Source organism: Salmo trutta, chromosome 17, assembly GCF_901001165.1.
Source record: "Salmo trutta chromosome 17, fSalTru1.1, whole genome shotgun sequence".
NCBI classification, from domain to species: Eukaryota; Metazoa; Chordata; class Actinopteri; order Salmoniformes; family Salmonidae; genus Salmo; species Salmo trutta.
The window spans coordinates 15,177,031-15,193,094 of NC_042973.1; the positions used below are offsets into that span (position 1 = coordinate 15,177,031).

At 42.6% G+C, this 16,064-nt stretch overlaps 2 protein-coding genes across 5 annotated transcripts in view; one reads left to right on the forward strand and one right to left on the reverse strand.

The window, feature by feature from the left end:
• pde4cb (phosphodiesterase 4C, cAMP-specific b) overlaps positions 1-8,236 on the forward strand; it is a 143,450-nt gene extending 135,214 nt beyond the window's left edge. For all 4 annotated transcript variants that reach the window (XM_029695809.1, XM_029695808.1, XM_029695810.1 and 1 more), the window contains 5 exons: positions 3,054-3,153; positions 3,398-3,552; positions 3,915-4,037; positions 4,681-4,863; positions 5,069-8,236. In XM_029695809.1, coding sequence (XP_029551669.1) covers positions 3,054-3,153; positions 3,398-3,552; positions 3,915-4,037; positions 4,681-4,863; positions 5,069-5,608 — 1,101 coding nt within the window. In that variant the 3' untranslated portion in view covers positions 5,609-8,236. The remainder of the gene's footprint in view (positions 1-3,053; positions 3,154-3,397; positions 3,553-3,914; positions 4,038-4,680; positions 4,864-5,068) is intronic.
• Positions 8,237-10,573: 2,337 nt separating this feature from the next.
• LOC115151677 (gamma-interferon-inducible lysosomal thiol reductase) lies at positions 10,574-15,580 on the reverse strand. Its single transcript, XM_029695813.1, has 7 exons — positions 13,752-15,580; positions 12,952-13,140; positions 12,694-12,765; positions 12,487-12,579; positions 11,765-11,917; positions 11,299-11,367; positions 10,574-10,974 (listed from the first exon to the last, which is right to left on the reverse strand). The coding sequence occupies exons 1-7, from the start codon at positions 13,926-13,928 to the stop codon at positions 10,915-10,917; spliced, it is 813 nt and encodes a 270-aa protein (XP_029551673.1). The 5' UTR covers positions 13,929-15,580; the 3' UTR covers positions 10,574-10,914.
• Between the last annotated feature and the right edge of the window lie 484 nt (positions 15,581-16,064).

The window sequence follows — 16,064 nt, forward strand, 5'->3', positions numbered from 1 at the left end:
AATATGTACATGTAGGTAGAGTTATTAAAGTGACTATGCATAGATAATAACAGAGTAGCAGCAGCGTGGGGGGGGGCAATGCAAATAGTTTGGGTAGCCATTTGATTAGCTCTTCAGGAGTCTTATGGCTTGGGGGTAGAAGCTGTTTAGAAGCCTCTTAGACCTAGACTTGGCGCTCCGGTACCGCTTGGCATGCGGTAGCAGAGAGAACAGTGTATGACTAGGGTGGCTGGAGTCTTTGACAATTTTTTAGGGCCTTCCTCTGACATCGCCTGGTATAGAGGTCCTGGATGGCAGGAAGCTTGGCCCCAGTGATGTACTGGGCCGTATGAATTACACTTTGTAGTGCCTTGCGTTCGGAGGCCGAGCATTTGCCATACCAGGCAGTGATGCAACCCGTCAGGATGCTCTCGATGGTGCAGCTGTAAAAACTTTTGAGGATCTGAGGACCCATGCCAAATATTTTCAGTCTCCTGAGGGGGAATAGGTTTTGTCGTGCCCTCTTCACATCTGTCTTGGAGTGCTTGGACCATGTTAGTTTGTTGGTGATGTAGAGCTCTCAAACTGCTCCACTACAGCCCCATTGATGAGAATAGGGGCGTGCTCGGTCCTCTTTTTCCTGTTGTCCACAATCATCTCCTTTGTCTTGATCACATTGAGGGAGAGGTTGTTGTCCTGGCACCACACGATCAGGTCTCTGACCTCCCTATAGCCTGTCTCATCTTTGTCGATGATCAGGCCTACCACTGTTGTGTCATCAGCAAACTTAATGATGGTGTTGGAGTCGTGCCTGGCCGTGCAGTCATGAGTGAACAGGGAGTACAGGAGGGGACTAAGCACACACCCCTGAGGGGCCCCCATGTTGAGCATCAGTGTGGCGGATGTTGTTACCTACCCTTACCATCTGGGGCGATCCGTCAGGAAGTCCAGGATCCAGTTGCAGAGGGAGGTGTTTAGTCCCAGGGTCCTTAGCTTAGTGATGAGCTTTTGAGGGCACCATGGTGTTGAACGCTGCGCTGTAGTCAATGAATAGCATTCTCACATAGGTGTTCCTTTTGTCCAGGTGGGAAAGGGCAGTGTGTAGTGCAATGGAGATTGCATCATCTGTGGATCTGTTGGTGCGGCATACAAATTGGAGTGGGTGTAGGGTTTCTGGGATAATGGTGTTGATGTGAGCCATGACCAGCCTTTCAAATAATTTCATGGCTACAGATGTGAGTGCTACGGGGTCGGTAGTCATTTAGGCAGGTTACCTTAGTGTTCTTGGGCACAGGGAGTATGGTGGTCTGCTTGAAACATGTTGGTATTACAGACTCAGACAGGGAAAGGTTGAAAATGTCGATGATGACACTTGCCAGTTGGTCAGCGCATGCTCGGAGTACACGTCCTGGTAATCCGTCTGGCCCTGCGGCCTTGTGAATGTTGGTCTGTTTAAAGGTCTTACTCACATTGGCTGCGGAGAGCGTGATCACACAGTCGTCCAGAACAGCTGATGCTCTCATGCATGTTTCAGTGTTACTTACCTCGACGCGAGCATAGAAGTAGTTTAGCTCGTCTGGTAGGCTCGTGTCACTGGGCAGCTCTTGGCTGTGCTTCCCTTTGAAGTCTGTAATAGTTTGCAGGCCCTTCTACATCCGACGAGCATCGGAGCCGGTGTAGTACGATTCGATCTTAGTCCTATATGAATGCTTTGCCTGTTTGATGGTTCGTCGGAGGGTATAGCGGGATTTCTTATAAGCTTCCGGGTTAGAGTCCCACTCTTGAAAGGGGCAGCTCTATTCTTTAGCACAGTGCGAATGTTGTCTGTAATCCCTGGCTTCTGGTTGGAGTATGTACGTACAGTCACTGTGGGAACGATGTCCTCGATGCACTTATTGATAAAGCCAGTGATTGATCTGATGTACTCCTCAATGCCATCGGAAGAATCCCGGAACATATTCCAGTCTGGTCTAGCAAAACAGTCCTGTAGTTTAGCATCTGCTTCATCTGACCACTTTTTTATAGACTGAGTCACTGGTCTTTGCTGCTTTAATTTTTGATTGTAAGCAGGAATCAGGAGGATAGAATTATGGTCAGATTTGCCAAATGGAGGGCGAGGGAGCGGTTTGTACGCGTCTCTGTGTGTGAAGTAAAGGTGGTCTAGAATGTTTTCCTTCTGGTTGCACATTTAACATGCTGATAGAGATGAGGTCAAACTGATTTAAGTTTCCCTGCATTAAAGTCCCCGGCCACTAGGAGTGCCACCTCTGGATGAGCATTTTCCTGTTTGCTCATTGAGTGCGGTTTTCGTGCCAGCATCGGTCTGTGGTGATATGTAGACAGGTAAGAGAAATACAGATAAACTCTCTAGATAGATAGTGTGGTCTACAGCTTATCATGAGATACTCTACCTCAGGCGAACAAAACCTTGAGACTTCCTTAGATATCGTGCACCAGCTGTTGTTTACATAAATGCATAGGCCCCCGCCCCGTGTCTTACCAGAGGCTGCTGTTCTGTCCTGCCGATAGTGTAATCCGCCAGCTGTATGTTCTTAATGTCGTCGTTCAGCCACGACTCAGTGAACATAAGATATTACGTTTTTTAATGTCCTGTTGGTAGGATAAACGTGCTTCCAGTTCGTCCCATTTATTTTCCAGCGATTGAACGTTAGCTAGCAGGACGGAAGGCAAGGGCGGATTAGCGACTCGTCGCCTGATCCTCACAAGGCACCCTGATCTCTTTCCTCGACATCTCAGTTTCCTTCTCCAGCGAATAACAGATATCTGGGCCTGGTCGGGTGTCTGTAGTATATCCCTCCCGTCCGACTCATTGAAGAAGAACTCTTCGTCCAGTTTGAGGTGCGCAATCGCATTTCTGATGTCCAGAAGCTCTTTTCGGTCATAAGAGATGGTATCAGCAACATTATGTACAAAACAAGTTATGAACGACACAAAAAAACTAACAAAATAGCATGGTTGGTTAAGAGCCGATAAGGCGGTAGTCATCCCCTCCGGTGCCATCACTCATCTCTCGCAGTAATAGTAACAAAAAAGTGTCTGGTTTTTTTTTTCAGGCTGTCTTCACTGACCTGGAGATCATGGCTGCTCTGTTTAGCAGTGCTATACACGACGTAGATCACCCCGGAGTGACCAACCAGTTCCTCATCAACACAAGTCAGTTCCATCCCTCACTAGCAATCTCACTCATTAGATCTAATTAAAGGATATGTCCTTTGGAGCAAAATGTGTCTGGCATCTATTACTGTGAAGACTACATTACAGCGTTTGTAAGGTGGAGTTTGATCCCTGGATAAATTGTTTATTCCGTTGTTTTGAACCTAATGAATACCTTTTTTGTAGTTATACAGGGAGTGCCTTGGAATTGTTGTTGCTTTACTAATGGGTGTTCCTACTGTAGATTCTGAGCTGGCTCTGATGTACAACGACGCTTCTGTCCTGGAGAACCACCACCTGGCTGTGGGCTTCAAGCTGCTACAGGAGGACAACTGTGACATCTTCCAGAGCCTCAGCAAGAAACAGGGACAGTCCCTCAGGAAGATGGTCATCGACATGGTGAGGCACTGACCGAATGAATTGGAATTTAATAGAAATGAAATATTATCTACACACCTCCATGTTATCATAGTTAAACATAATGAATGAGCCGACATCATAATGATATGGCCATTTAGCAGACACTTTTCCCCAAAGTCACTTACCGGTACATTTCACACAGAGTATATTCAGTATCAAACCCACAACACAACCCTGGATGTAGGCGGCACCATGCTCTAACCCACTGACCCTTTGGAATTAGTGACTGAAGTAAGTGTGATTAATTGGTATTGCCATAGAATTTCTAAACCCAGAGGTCCAACATAAGCAGTTTCTACATAATCGTCATACTAAAAGATCTTTGGTATTGTCCTCTGCAGGTGTTGGCCACTGACATGTCCAAGCACATGAACTTCCTGGCTGACCTGAAGACCATGGTGGAGACCAAGAAGGTGACCAGTCTTGGAGTGCTGCTGCTGGACAACTACTCAGACCGCATCCAGGTCAGAGGTCATTACTAGAGTAGACACACCACTGGCCACCTATTAATAGTCTACAATGACTTCCTCTTCTCTTCTCCGTCTCACTCATCTGCATTTATCTGAATATTGTCGCTGTCTGATGAAAACCTAATAACTCCATTTGCCAATTTTTTTTTTTTACATTTTTTGAAAGCAGTAACTCCCCTCTGTACTCTGAACATGAATCTAGGACCAATAAAGTGTCTTCAAAATAGCTTCTGAAGTGTCATAATTGTATGTTTGTTCATGGGAAAATATGGAAATGTTTTCAATTTCCTGAAAAGTTTCTGTTTTAGAGATGAGAGGTTTTCATCAGACAGCAAAGATATGTGGATACAGGACAGGTGAAAGCAATTTGAGGGGAGACAAGGAAAGAAAGCCACTTCAGATCATTGAGATGGACCCTGGTGTTGAATCTGAACTGTCTACTGGAGACAAGTGTGATCAGTGCAGTTGTCTAAAATAACTCAAGACTTCATAGTGTCATGTACATTCAAGGTTTCTATATAAATGTCTGAAAAATAAATGACAAAATTAATATGAATAAAGAACGATATACTTCTTAAAAAAATATCTAAACAACAGATAAACCAGAACTAACATGGGCCTCCCTGCATATCTCCAGGTCCTTCAGAACATGGTTCACTGTGCTGACCTCAGTAACCCCACCAAGCCCCTGGAGGTCTACCGTAAGTGGACCGACCGCATCATGGTGGAGTTCTTCACCCAGGGGGACAGGGAGAGGGACAAGGGAATTGAGATCAGCCCTATGTGTGACAAACATAACGCCTCCGTCGAGAAGACCCAGGTACCGTACTGTGCATAGCGTGCATGCAGCCACACGAGGCATGCAGGCTCTCTTACACATGCACACACAAGAATCTGCAAACCCACCCTCAGGTCTTTGGCACTGCTTAACAGACTCAGTTGCTGGCAAATCATTGTCATAATGTCTGTTGAAACCCACCAAAACAGTGTGTGTTTTTATCTCTCATCTTTACTCCCCTCTATAGGTGGGATTCATAGACTACATCGTCCACCCTCTGTGGGAGACGTGGGCTGACCTGGTCCACCCTGACGCCCAGGACATCCTGGATACCCTGGAGGACAACCGGGAGTGGTACCAAAGTATGATCCAGCGCAGCCCCTCACCCACCCTTGAGGACAGGGATCTTGACGGGGGGCCAGGAGCCCTGGAAGCCACACCGGGGGGATGCTGCGCCTCCGCAGGGGACAAGTTCCAGTTTGAACTCACCCTGGAGGAGGAGGAGGGTGACTCAGACCTGGAGAGCCCCCCCGAGGGGGAGACGTCACAGGGGGGAGAGACCTCTAGGAAGACCCCGGCCCTGTCTCTATCCCCAGAGCCCAGCAGCAGATACCGCCCCCCCTCCCCCCACCCTGGCCGGGCCCTCAGTCTGGCCACCATGTCAGTTAGGAGCCCCGACCATCTCAGAACATTGAGCCCCGGGGTGGGCGCGGACGACATAGGCGATAGGGACAGAGAACTGGGCCAGGAAGGCAGTAGTGTAGCTTACCTACGGCTTGGCACGTAACACAAACCTTGGCCCTCCCTTCAACTCATTCCATCCCTGCCTTGGTTTGTGGGTCCCAGCAGCAATTGGACATGCAGGGTGGGCTTTTCATCAATTCTGTAATGACAACAGTTCCTTTACACTGGAGACACCTTAACACTTTTAATCTTGTAGAACAAGAAGTATGGTTTTATTCTCTCTTTTCTTCTGTGTGCGAGATAGGACTTTTTAGTCCTGCATTCTGTAGTTGATTCTGGCCGGAAAGTGTCTTAGACTCGAAGGTAGAGAACTGACCACAAGCTAACCAGCCTCACCAATGTCTCCTGACGACGCAAGGAATTATACTGAGAAAACAATGTCTTCCTCAAAATGATGGAATATAGATATTCAATGGAATATTGCAAGGATTGTAATCATTTTACAGGGTCTTCGAACTTTTGCACCACACATTTTGAATTCAGTCAGCATAAACTAGTATATTTTATTTTGTTTAGTCTCTGAGAATTCTGTGAATGTTTTACCAAATCCAGTATGTACCTGAATAGTGAGAGAATTGTAACTTAAACCTCAGGGTATGACGAGATATAAATTATTTTAATGTAGCACGGACTTCTTGGGTACCCCTTAACCGAGACTGCCTGTTTAGAGTTGTGTTACTGATGACAAACAGCTCTTACTGCTTCAAGTTATGCAAAAATACATATTTATTTGTCTGGCGACCTCTATTGATCTCAATTGAACAGTTCATTAATGAGTTTGAGAACTAAAGCAATTTAAATATAAAATATGAAACGAACAGTACCAGTAAATTGTATTTCAAAAATCCCTAAGTACTATGGTTGATTGGGGTACCCAATACAAGTTGTTTTAAATCTAGACTAACACCGCTTACACTCATGTTTGTAAAGTTGTATTTGTTTCTATGTGATCATGTTTTACATTGTCACATTTTCTATTTGATTTGAAATGGTTCCGTTTTGTTATATATATTGGGTATGTCCTCATCATGGGTGTATTCATTTCGCCGATTCTGTTGCAAAACGTTTTGCAACAAACCGTTTACTCCAAAAGGAAAACTGGTTTCTACTGGAAAAATTCAGGTAGGTCTCTCCCCGTTTCGTTCCATTTGCTAGGTTTGCTTTGGTAAACGATTTCCGTTGCAAGACGTAACAAACACACCCCAGGTCTGTTTGTCTCTGAGCTTTGTAAGCATCATTATCAGGGTGTCTCCACCATACAGTAGCACTTTACATTTTTTGTTGTAGAGGAAGCCCATTCAGTTCTAAAGAGCTTGAGCCAAACCATGATTTTAGCGGACAGCCACGGAAGGCTGTAGTTCATGTCCAGAAACAACCCCTAGGCCTAACGCCTAGAGCTGAGAGGAATGGATAGGTGTAAGCAATAGGGAGAAAATTCCACCTAGCAGAGGGTGAGGTGGAGACATTGTCATGTAGCTTAAAGGGGCATGCAGTCAAAAATGTGATATCCTGTGTTTTATATATACATTTCAACACTGAGGTTGGAATGATACTGTGAAATTATGATAATGCACTTTAACAGCTAGTTCAGGTTACACATCCCTCTCATTAGGCTCCTCGGACCACTCTGACAGTCCTAGCTAAATTCTTGCTGGAGAAATGGTATTTTGCTAAGCCATTTGTTTCTTTTTGAGAATTTTAATTGAAAATGATCACAGTAAGGTTCTTAATTGTTACCCAGAAATGATTTGATATTGAGATAAAAACAGCTGCATTGAACCTTTTAAACCTACAAAATCCAGTCAGATCTCCACAGGTGTCGAAGGGTTAGTGGTTGTTTCTGAACAGGGCCGCAGTGTGGACTAATTAGGGCTTATTCAGTAGTGTGTGATGCTTTGAAAGTTGCAGATAGAAATGTAATGAACAGCGTTGATATTATTCCCTGTAGTACACAACAGAAAATCATGTCTGGTTTACACAATACTGTACATTCTGTATTGACATTGGATACTTTTTCATTCGCCTGAATAAGCCCCTAATGTCTTGTTTGATTTGTTCTTGAGGGAAACTAGTTTATAGGGAAAATTGTGATAAAAATCTTTGGAATTTGCGCAAAAGCTTCTGCCAACCTAAGTCGTTATGAAATGTTGAACAAAGTTCTCTCTGAACTGTTGATTGTAATCATGTCAAAATTTGACTTTAAAATGTGTTGAGTTTCATCAATTATCAGTTAGAATTATGCTATAATTTTAATGGAAATTGTAATACCTGACTTTATATGTTGGATGTAATACTTTGATGTAGAGCTCTATTCAATCTGTATCGCAGAAGTTCAGTGTTACAGCGTGATTGGAATTTAAAGGCAATGTTCCTGTATAACGGAGACTGCACGGTAAACGCTGCATATGTCGGCTCGATCAGAAATGACCTTCATATCGCGTAATCTGTAATGCTTCAGCGATACAGATTGAACAGAGCCTTTATGCTCTGCTCTTCACAGGGTTATAGCTTTTACCTACAGTATGTGAATGTCAATTGACCACTGAAACATACATTTTCAAAGTTAATTTCTATTATTGCGTTCGCTGATTGCACCCTAATTTTTTTAAGTTAAACTAATACTGTACAAGTTAACTAGCCCCTGCCAAATATAAGTACACCTAACAAAAAATGTTTTCCATAAGCACAAAAGGCTTCTCAATTTTCAAATTTCTTATTTCTAAATCCCTGTTAGTGAGCATTTCTCTTTTGCCAAGATAATCCTGACAAGTGAGGCATATCAAGAAGCTGATTAAATGGCATGATCATTACACAGGTGTAATAAAAGCCACTCTAAAATGTGCAGTTTTCTCACAACACAATGTCACACAAGTTTAGAGGGAGCGTGCAATTGGCATGCTGACTGCAGTAACATCCAACAGAGCTGTTGCCAGAGAATTGAATGTTAATTTCTCTACCATAAGCCGCCACCAACGTCACTTTAGAGAATTTGGCAGTACGTCCAACGGGCCTCACAACCGTAGACCACGTGTAACTACGCCAGTCCAGGACCGCCACATCCGGCTTCTACACCTGTAGGATCATCTGAGACCAGCCACCCGGACAGCTGATGCCACTGGCGCACTGGAGAAGTGTGCTCTTCACAGATAAATCCCAGTTTCGTCACCATCTGCCCGATAAAGTTGTGTGGGTGAGCGATTTGCAGATGTCAACATTGTGAACAGAGTGCCCCATGGTGACGGTGGGGTTATGGTATGGGCAGGCATAAGCTACAGACAACGAAAACAATAGCATTTTATCGATGGCAATTTGAATGCACCGAAATACCGTCATGTGATCCTGAGGGCTATTGTCGTGCCATTAATCCGCCGCCATCACCTCATGTTTCAGCATAATTCCTAGAAGCTGAAAATGTCCCAGTTCTTCCATGGCCTGCACAGTCACCAGAAATATCACACATTGAGCATATTTGGGATGCTTCGCACAGCTGAATAGTGGAATAACATTCCACAGGCCACAATCAACAGCCTGATCAACTCTATGCAAAAGGAGATGTCACGCTGCATCAGGCAAATGGTCACACCAGATACTGACTGATTTTCTGATCCACAGCCCTATTTTTATTTTGTAATTTTTTAAAAGGTATCTGACCAACTGATGCATATCTGTATCCCCAAATCATGTGAAATGCATAGATTAGGTCCTAATGAATTTATTTAAATTGACCCGATTTCCTTTTATGAACTGTAACTCAGTAAACTCTTTGAAATTGTTGCGTTTTATATTTTTGTTCAGTGTATATAAAAATCACTGAACTATCCTTAATGGAGGACAGTGAAATCTGAAAATAACAGCTCCAGCATTGTAAACTTGCCTGGGAACTAACACTAAAGTATTTAGTATTTCCTGGTAAGGCAGGGGGAAAAGTACACAAGTATTCATAAATATCTTGACCATATTCTATTCACTCATGTTTGGTCATGAATAAGCAAATAGCTAAAATAAGAGCCTTAAATTGTGACTGGAGAGGAGCTGAGCTGTATCGTGGGTAAAACGTACATAAATCAGTGTCATTCAGTGTTAAACGTGTTGTCTGAGAAGTTAGAATGGTGACTTGGTCCCTTTATTGCTTTGCTGAAACTGACATGGTTATTGTTCTGTGTGTCTTTTATCTGCAATGTTGGACATTAGTATATCTGTCTGTCAAAATGTAACTACGTAAGAGATCTTAATTTTTCTGGAGCCAAAATATTTCTTACAAATTTGCTTAATTTAACAATAATTTAAAAGTAAAATTTTTAAACATTTCTGGAGTTCAGTGAAAATGCCAATAAATTATGGAAACCTGTATTTGTGAATCTGATTAAATCTATCGCTGTTCAGAAGTAATTAAACTGTGTCGGATTGATGCCGCGTTCGTGCCAGTCGGAACTAGGAAACTCTCATTTCCGACTTGCTAAATGGTTGAACTCTGCACGTATATAACTACAACCAGTAAGCAAGTCACATTTCTGAGTTTAGTTCTGACTAGCATGTGAACGCGGCATCAATCCCAGCCTAATCTTTGAATAATGACAGAAAGCTAGAGGGTCAAAGATCATACCCCCAAGACATGCCAACATCCTGTGTTATTGGTAATGGTGAGAATGTCTTGGGTGTATGATCTTTCACCCACTAACTTTCTCAATCATGATTCATTCATGAGGATCCGTACTCATTGTAGCATCCAAATATTTAGGAGTGTTTCCATCGGGCAAAAAATAATCAAACTGCAAATGCATCCAACAAGTTTGTAATTGTGTGCTAGGAATATGGGACCAAATAAACGGACTACTTTATTTACAATAATCTTTTGGGGTGTCAATTTTGACCCCTACCTTTGAGGGAAAAGTATTACTGGTTAAACAATCTCTTTCTTAGCAATTGTATTAGTATAAAATAATTTCCCAATTTCTTTGAGCATACAGAATCGCTCATTATTTGAATATATTTTAGTCATTACTGCTCATCTTTATCAAGGATGTTTAATTTCAGACCCCACAGTTATATGCATTCTTAGGCTTGAAAGAGATCTGTTCAGACAAAATGGAACCGTAACTTGTTAGCAATGGGTTAAATGATCAATTACATATGGAGTTATTTGACACAGTATCATACAATCACACAGAATAAAACAAGTATTACAATTCATGAAATACATTTCAGCAACAAGAGTAAAGAAATGAGCAACTTGTGATTTATGTTGGACTTGCATTGTCTTTCAAAAGAATGAGGGAAACTGGTACTTATACTGTAACAAAATATATTTTGAAAACAACATGAATGGCATGCAGAATATGACTGTTGGTTTCAGCACAGACTCCTGTCTAGTTTCTTCTGCGCTCCAGTGCAGGCAGGGGGCTTTCCTCCCTGTGGACAAATATGGGTGATCATTACATTTTAGCTCAGCAGATGACCAAGTACACCATGTTGATCACAGTTTACATTTTACATTTTTACATTTTAGTCATTTAGCAGACGCTCTTATCCAGAGCGACTTATAGTAGTGAATGCATACATTTCAACTAATTTCATACATTTTTATTTTTTTTCCCATACTGGCCCCCCGTGGGAATCGAACCCACAACCCTGGCATTGCAAACACCATGCTCTACCAACTGAGCCACAGGGAGGCCGTTTAATACTAAATTACATTTAAAATGATCAAACAAGGACCAGTCACACACAACTCACCTTATACATCTTGCAGACCAAGTTAAAAAGTGATGACATTGCTTTGTCCTGAAAGTCACCTGTGTATTCCTGCAAAGACGCAAAAAGGAGGAATTGGAAAGTCATGTACAGGCTTGACCTTGGCACATAGTTTGATTCCATGACCTGCTATACACAGTGTATCTGTTCAAACAGCAGCACTCAGTAACACTATGGTTAATAATCTGTAGATGCCTCAAATTCAACTCTGGACCTCGAAGCCAGTTCCATTGCCCCCCCACCCCACCCATTGTTCCCCTCTAATTAGGGACTGATTTAGACCTGGGACACCAGGTGTGTGCAATTCATTATCAGATCAGAAAACCAGCAGGCTCCAGCCATCGTAGAGTAAGAGTTGAATAACCCTGCTGTAGATGCTTGCCCCTTGCTGTAGTATAGCCATGTTATCTACATCGTGCCCCTAGTTTCAGTTCCAGCAGTGTCCTACCCTATTAATGGTCACCCAGGGGACGTGTGTTTTGGCTGGACTGAGAGCATTGGTCTTCAGGGCGTTCTCATGCATCAGTTTGAAGCCAAGCTCTCCCTTAACACAGGTTGTGACACTGTCCCACGTCATGGAGGGGATGTGTAGCTGTAAGCACTAGGGGAGAACAGACTGCATGTTAGAACCAATAACCCAGAGCCCTTAATGTGTAAACAGAAAAGGTGCACAAATGCATTTTTTTTGTTGTTGTTACTTTTACCCCAATTTCATTGTATCCAATTGGTAGTTAGTCTTGTCTCATCGCTGCAACTCCCATACAGACTCGGGAGAGGAAAAGGTCGAGAGCCGTGCTTCCTCCGAAACACAACCCAACCAAGTCGCACTTCTTCTTGACATAATGCCCATTTAACCCGAAAGCCAGCCGCACCAATGTATCGGAGGAAACACTGTGCGACCGTGTCTGGCCCGCCACAGGAGTCGCTAGTGCGTGATGGGACAAGGACATCCCTGCTGGCCAAACCCTTCCCTAACCCGGACGACGCTGGGCCAATTGTGCGCCGCCCCATGGGCCTCCCGGTCGCGGCCGGCTGCGACAGAGCCTGGACTCGAAGCACTGCGATGCAGTGCCTTAGACCACTGCGCCACTCGGGAGGCCCTCACAAATGCATTTTGAATTAAAAAGAATGCAAGTGGTTTAACAAAGTTAAAAACATTACAATGCTCACAGGTTGGGCGGCGGCGAGAACATTTGCTGCAGATTCCATGCAGTCAATGACAGGGAAGGCCGAGTACAGACCCACTGAATGTAGAATACATGCCTAAAGGGAAAGTATGAAATACAAATAAACTATTTCAGGAACAGATTACCTATTTTTAGTGATTCAAGTTATAAGCAGAACTTCAGACATTTGCCATTTTATTGGCAAGCGCACCTCAATCATGTTACTATGACACTCTGGTTCCCCATGTTCACAGGTGAAGGGAGAATTCCCTGAGGGAAGCTCCTGTGAAAGAACAGGAAAAAGACTGCAGTATGAATACAAAAACAAGCTCTCATTTATTCAATAGTCAGGGACTGTGGATGGATCTATCAATCAAAGGCCTGTACTGTACCCCCCCAAAAAAACATTTACAATGTGCCCTCCCCACTGAACATGACCCAGTACTCTCCTTCTTGAGAAGAGGCCTACCTGCGCATTGCCGTACGGCACCAGTTTTACCTCCATGATATCATGGAGCATGGCCCAGGTAGGGAAGAGCTGCTGGGTGAGGAAGACCCTGCAGCCTGGACACAGGCTCTCATAGTACAGGGTCACCTCAACTCTGGGTACTGCTGAATTGGGCCTGGTGGCATTGAGCTCCAAACACTGCTTTTGAACCTAGACAGGAATCATGTTCAGAGAAAGCTGGAACTCTTTCAATTTGACAAATTATTTGCATTCTGTTCATATTGAGATATGCCTGGAATTCACACAAGTAAATATGGGAACCATGCCACTTGCAAACCCGAGTTTTTCAGAAAAATATCAGAATTGGGCTGCCTGTCTAAACACAGCTCATTAAGGATTGGTGTCAGTCACATGCCCTCAGGAAATCTAGGACCTCTGGTGCTCAATTACAAAAGCATGACTCATTTAACCATGGACAAGGGACTCTTTTGAACAGTCATTTAAAACTGAACCGACCAGCCTGATAAACATGGGATATACTCACATATACATATTGACCTTGTTATATAACATGGAATAGCAGAATGTCTTAATGCTTGGTGAGATTAGACATAGGAAAGTTGATTTGTAAAAAAAAAAAAGACAGGTTATTTAATCATTCAACTGAATAACTTCTGTAGTAGGCTGCATGCGACACATTCAAAAGTACCAAGGTATAATCAAGAAAAAAAAGATTTTATGAGTCTTAAAAACAGAACCTAGCAACTGGCATTATGTCTGAGTGCAGTTATTTGAACTTGATAACGATACTCCAAACTTACCCCACATTCTATTGCAATTTCCAAACTCCTACACCACTGAGACGGGGGGTATTCACAGCCCGGTTTGGGCTTTGACTTTCCTTGGGATTTGTTGAAAGTAGAGCAGAAAAAAAGGACTAACACCGACGTAAACTTCATGTTGCTTACAGGTACTGAAGCCAGAGCCTTCCTTAACATTTCCCTCAGACAACACTGTGACCAGTTTGAAAAGTGAGGGGGTTGGAGCTCCTTCCACCACTGATTACAACAATCATCCTTAACTGTGATGAGATGGATTCTTGTGACCAAACTCTCTCATTGGACATCCCACAACAGCCATAGCATTGTATGACACTTCTTATACAGGGACAAATTGGTAGGCAAAACAGGAACAAGAACAAACTTCAAACTTAGGCCAGAGTAGAATCGTTCTTGATTGACTGAATTAACATTAATAGATAATGAATAATGTATATAGTCACAACATTAAAGAAATAGCAGTACATAAAACAGTCCATCGCGTGTCTAACTACATAGAAAATTGCCAAGGCTACAGTGAGGAAAATCATAGATTGTATGACAATGTTGTGACAGTAGGTGTCACAATTCTCCCAACATTTACACTCAATTGCTTTCTGAGCAAGGGATTGCTTTTGTCAAAATAATTTGGCGAAAAATGTCAGGCATTTTGACAACTTTAAGCTTTAATAAAATTGTAATTTTTTTCATTACTACCATACAAAACTACCAGTCTGACAAATACATCATATGGAGTGCAGCCAATATTTTCATTGCAATAATTGTACAGAATGTTTTAATAATGTTGCTTACTGTCAATTTAAAAGTGCATTTTGCTGTTCATTAGCAATGTTTTGGGGGGGATTTCTACATTTCAAATGACCGAACTCCAGCCAAGTATTATACACATACTACGTGTATCAAATAGCAGTACCTAACAGACTTCCATTATGTCAAGGGAGCACAGTTTCACAAATACAAAAGCTAAAAAACAAGCAGTCTTCAACTATTGAAAGTCAACATACAACAAATACTACGACAGTTTCAATCTCGAAAAAACTAAAAAAAACTAAAATAATTCTCACTGCTTCTACACAGGCAGCCTATTGCTGATATTTTTCCATTAATTGTTTTTTTTTGGACCAATCACATCAGATCTTTTCACAGAGCTGATCTGATTGGTCAAAAGACCAATTAGTGAAAAAAATAATTGGGCTGCCTGTGTAAACAGCCTAACAGTCTTTTCAATCTATTTGGTTATTTAGAGGTAAATTAAATCTCTAAATAAGCATGAAATATAAATGTAAAGAATATCACCAAAAGTATTCACACTAGCTTATTCAATTAAATCTGCTCAGGTTATGATGAACAAATAACAAAACACAAACAGGTTTCATAAAAGCCACTTTCAAACAGACCATTAAGAGCCACTTCAATGATGCCGTCCTTGTCTTACAATGAGATGTCCACTATGCGGAGTGTTTCTGACCAATCATAGCCAGTTATTGTAAATTAATGAACCTGTTCAAGTCAAATTATAATAAAACTCCTGAAACATGAGCTCCCTATTCATGTCTTTGTAGTGCATTTACAGTAGCAGATTTTAACATTGGCACAGCAACATCCCTACTCAAGCCTCAAATTTGTACCCACTCACAGGCTCTCACAAGCTAAGGAAATGTGTCGTTTTACGTTCGCACCGTCATAGCGGTCTGTGAAATCAAGCATAGCTTTTGACATGACCTCCAATATAATTATTTAACCTTTATTTAACTAGGCAAGTCAGTTAAGAACAAATTCTTATTTACAGTGACAGCCTACCTCGGCCAAACCCTAACCCGGACGGCGCTGGGCCAATTGTACGCCACCCTATGGGACTCCCAATCACGGCCGGTTGTGATACAGCCTGGAATCGAACCAGGGTCTGTAGTGACACCTCTGGCATGGAGATGCAGTGCCTTAGACCGCTGAGCCACTCGGGAGCCCACGTCCACAGAAAAGGCCAGGGGAAACAATGTCACTGAGAACAGACTGTCTAGACCTAGCTACAGATTGTATGCCAGAGAATGTGATATAACCAAAGAGTGTTGGTGTCCATTACTGGGCGTTCGAGGAAAGCCCCATACAAACCCCCGCCATAGATTTTTCAACTAACCTGTTATTGACAATACTTTTTTCACAGAATCGAGAATAACGAAAGTATCTGAAAAATGTCTGTTTCCAGTTGCAGGTGGTTCTACAAAAAACAGCAAAAACTCAAAAAGATATTACATCCAAGTATTGTACGGTATGAGGAGGAACCTCGACAGGTTAGCT

Excerpts from the sequence above, each read along its gene's own strand:
- LOC115151677 (XM_029695813.1), bottom strand. The coding sequence starts at position 13,928 with ATGTTAAGGAAGGCTCTGGCTTCAGTACCTGTAAGCAACATGAAGTTT. Across the intron at positions 12,766-12,951 it reads TGCCGTACGGCAATGCGCAG|GAGCTTCCCTCAGGGAATTC; the intron begins GTAGGCCTCTTC and ends GTTCTTTCACAG. Across the intron at positions 11,918-12,486 it reads TTCTCGCCGCCGCCCAACCT|TGCTTACAGCTACACATCCC; the intron begins GTGAGCATTGTA and ends GTTCTCCCCTAG.